General features: G+C 36.1%; 1 protein-coding gene across 4 annotated transcripts in view; it reads right to left on the bottom strand.

Moving 5' to 3' along the window:
* Nucleotides 1–2,412, bottom strand: part of plxna1b (plexin A1b) — a 199,413-nt gene that overhangs the window by 91,129 nt on the left and 105,872 nt on the right. For all 4 annotated transcript variants that reach the window (XM_014009644.1, XM_014009646.1, XM_014009645.1 and 1 more), the window contains exon 5: nt 1,761–1,861. In XM_014009644.1, the coding sequence (XP_013865098.1) occupies nt 1,761–1,861 (101 nt within the window). The remainder of the gene's footprint in view (nt 1–1,760; nt 1,862–2,412) is intronic.

Below are 2,412 nucleotides of genomic sequence, written 5' to 3'. Positions count from 1 at the left end.
GTTGTTCAGTTCAAATGAACTTCAGGAAACAGAAATTATGAATTTATTTGTGATTAAAAAAGGCCTCCTTTACCTATTGTGCAAAAAACAACTTATGATTTTTGCATTAGTTTGTAACAAAGGCTCAAAACACTGGAATTTACCAACATATGAGCCTCACCAAGTCAAATTAACTGAATATTTTCCATTAGTGAGTATTTTCATTTTTTTACATAACACAATCTGTGAGATGTTTGGTATATTGTTAGATTACAACATATGGATGGTGTAGCATAGTAATTTTTAATTTGATAAACCATGCATATAACCATCTGTCAACCACCTGTTGTAGACTCTCAATTCCAGGTGGAGAAAAGTCTGTATTTTTAACCCCCTATTGTTCAGACTTGTCTTTTGGTGTCCACATCTCAGAGGTAATAAAACTTATTCAATTACTGTCACCTTCGTAGCATGTGCTAAAAAAGCATTTATGCTAATCTTAAAAACATATTGACTCATCATTGTGATCCAGGTGCCAAAGCTTTGAAGAACTACAAACTGCACATTTCTAAACAATATAAGACTTCTGATTAGAAGTCAGTAAAATAATCCCTGTATGTATAGTCAGGGAAATAACGATAAAATTAAAAACAACAGGTTAAAGTTTCTCTCTTCTTGAAAAAAAACAAGCAACTAAAAGCTGTGAGGTTAAGATTCAAAAGAGTGGAGTGACTTTAGGTGAGGATATTGAGCAATGAAAAGGGTCAAAGCAAATGTTGAGGCTAAGATTATATGTAAATAGGCTTTGGAGAGATAAGTTTCCATAACTGATTGCCAAATTTTGCCATAAACAAAAGGCGAGGAATATTTTTTACAAATACCCTAATGAGTTTGAATCATAATAGCCCCCAAACAATAATAAAATGATGCAGAAATTGGTTGTTAGAAGCTTATTAAATTCAAAAACATTGAAAATTTGCATACTTTGACAGCTATTAAGCATATTTCTGAATTTGTTAAAATATTCTTCGAATAAATCAAACTGTTCAAATTAAAGTTGTATTTGTGGATTTATCGATGTTTGTGTTTGACTGTGTAGATATAAATAACTGGTGTTTTTAACTCATATGCTGTCAGTTTAGAAAATAAAACCTGCCCTATGTGATGACATAAAAATGACAGAACATCCTAAATGTGTTGTTTCTGCATGCACTATTTTGTCTAACATTTGTTTTTGTATTGCAACACTGTCATTGCTGTTAAATAAGGCACGTATCTTAAAAGTGTAAATTAAAATGACAGACAGTAATAAAACTTGAGAACTTTTACGACCCTATCTGTCTGAGACAGGGCTATAAAAAGTATGCTGACTGTGCATGAAACAGCACCTATTGGATGTAACTTGATACCTAATGAGCGATTGAAGAAAGCAATTAGCTGCAATCAACAAATGTATTACTTAAAGAGTAGTAAAAAGACACACAAATCAAGTAATATTTTTATTTTTATTTCTAAGCATTCATAAAAAATAGTAAAGTTAAAGTTACTACTCTTGCTGAACTAAAGACAACTTTCTTATAAATATAAATGTGTGGACAGAACAAACATTTAACTGTCAGATTTCCATGGTTTCAAAGGATCTTTTAATAGGGATGCAGGATAATGACTTGGAAAATTAGCTGAAAACTCCCCAGAAATATTTGTTAGAAAAAAAAGAGTTGCAAATCAAGGGTGTACCAGGGAGTTGTGTTGTTCCATGCTTGTGTGTGTGTAGCACTTACACATTGTGGAGAACACACCAACCACAGTGGGGGTCTCTGGAGCCCAAACACTCTCCACAAGTGGTGTACTGCTCACAGCTCTCCACTGGAACTCTCACCACCTACAGAGAAAGAGAAATCAGAGACGGAGATTGAAGAGGAACGATCAGTGTCCTTGTAATCAYACCAAACATAAACAGTTCATTCAAACTGAATTTGACAGATCATCAGGCTCTTTTGGTTTGAATTTTGTAATCTGCATACAGAATGTGTTTGAGTCCTTGAGCTCGTATCTGAGAGCAGAAATGTGAGAGTGAAGTGCGTGCATCTTTGTGCYCGGGTTCCGGTGAGTGATCCCAGGTTCATCGGTGTGTGACAGCCTTCAGTCAAGCATGTTACATTTGAGGCTTTGCAGTGCATGCTGGGACACCAGACAGGTGGCTGCAGCAACAGTGGTTGATTGACAGATGACCTCAAAAACCAACAGGAGGCAGGGGAAAGAGAAGGACAGACCTCAGTCTGTGTTTAGGCGTGTGTGCCCAAATAAGAGAGGAAATGCATGGGTTTGTGCAGAGCCTGTGCAACAAGGCCTTGTTGCATCAATGTGACATGTGTGTGTGTGTGTGTGTGTGTCAATGCGTGCGTGTGTGTGTGTGTGTGTGTGTGTGTGTGT

The sequence above is a fragment of the Austrofundulus limnaeus genome, unplaced genomic scaffold (assembly GCF_001266775.1).
Source record: "Austrofundulus limnaeus strain Quisiro unplaced genomic scaffold, Austrofundulus_limnaeus-1.0 Scaffold60, whole genome shotgun sequence".
NCBI classification, from domain to species: domain Eukaryota; kingdom Metazoa; phylum Chordata; class Actinopteri; order Cyprinodontiformes; family Rivulidae; genus Austrofundulus; species Austrofundulus limnaeus.
The sequence above is the reverse complement of the archived record's forward strand: the minus strand, read 5'-3'. Positions and strand labels throughout refer to the sequence as shown.